At 38.7% G+C, this 608-nt stretch overlaps 1 protein-coding gene across 1 annotated transcript in view; it reads left to right on the forward strand.

Annotated features, from left to right (window-relative positions):
• LOC119594812 (alpha-amylase-like) overlaps nt 1-608 on the forward strand; it is a 15,786-nt gene that overhangs the window by 8,899 nt on the left and 6,279 nt on the right. Inside the window, exon 11 of the mRNA XM_037943903.1 lies at nt 67-195. Coding sequence (XP_037799831.1) covers nt 67-195 — 129 coding nt within the window. The remainder of the gene's footprint in view (nt 1-66; nt 196-608) is intronic.

Genomic DNA, 608 nt, shown 5'->3' on the forward strand with positions numbered 1-608 from the left:
GCTACCTTCCGAATCACACACGTGGATCTAATTGCCACAATCCTAACAACACTGTACCACTTCCAGGTACAGTTCCGCAACGCCGTGGCCGGTACAGGCGAATGGAAAATGTACCACAATGATGGAAATTCCGTCGCCTTTTCTAGGGGTTCAAAAGGGTTCTTCGCCATGGTCAAAGAAGGTTCTGTTGAAAAGGTGAGGTGATTAATCTACCCAAAAGATAACAATTGATATACCTTCATCAATTTTCTTTTCTTGATATAACCCAAACATACACTCTCTACCTTTAAACCTACTTTCAGTCTACCATAACATCTACTTATCTACAATGGATAATTACTGAAATCTGCTTACATCTGTACTTACGACATCGTGCAATAGATAGATGCATGACTAAATAGATAAATCAGTGAATATATACATAAGCAAGTAAATAAACAAAAAACAGACAGAAACGAATGAATAAATAGACGGACAACTGAATAGGTACCCTACCTGTAAGTAGATAAATAATTAAATAGATAAATAGACATCCCAGATTACGTAACGACCATCGCCTCACTAACCATCCATCTCTCTATCCTCCTATCTCCCTTGTCCCTCAGACG

Source organism: Penaeus monodon, chromosome 34, assembly GCF_015228065.2.
Source record: "Penaeus monodon isolate SGIC_2016 chromosome 34, NSTDA_Pmon_1, whole genome shotgun sequence".
Taxonomy (NCBI): Eukaryota; Metazoa; Arthropoda; class Malacostraca; order Decapoda; family Penaeidae; genus Penaeus; species Penaeus monodon.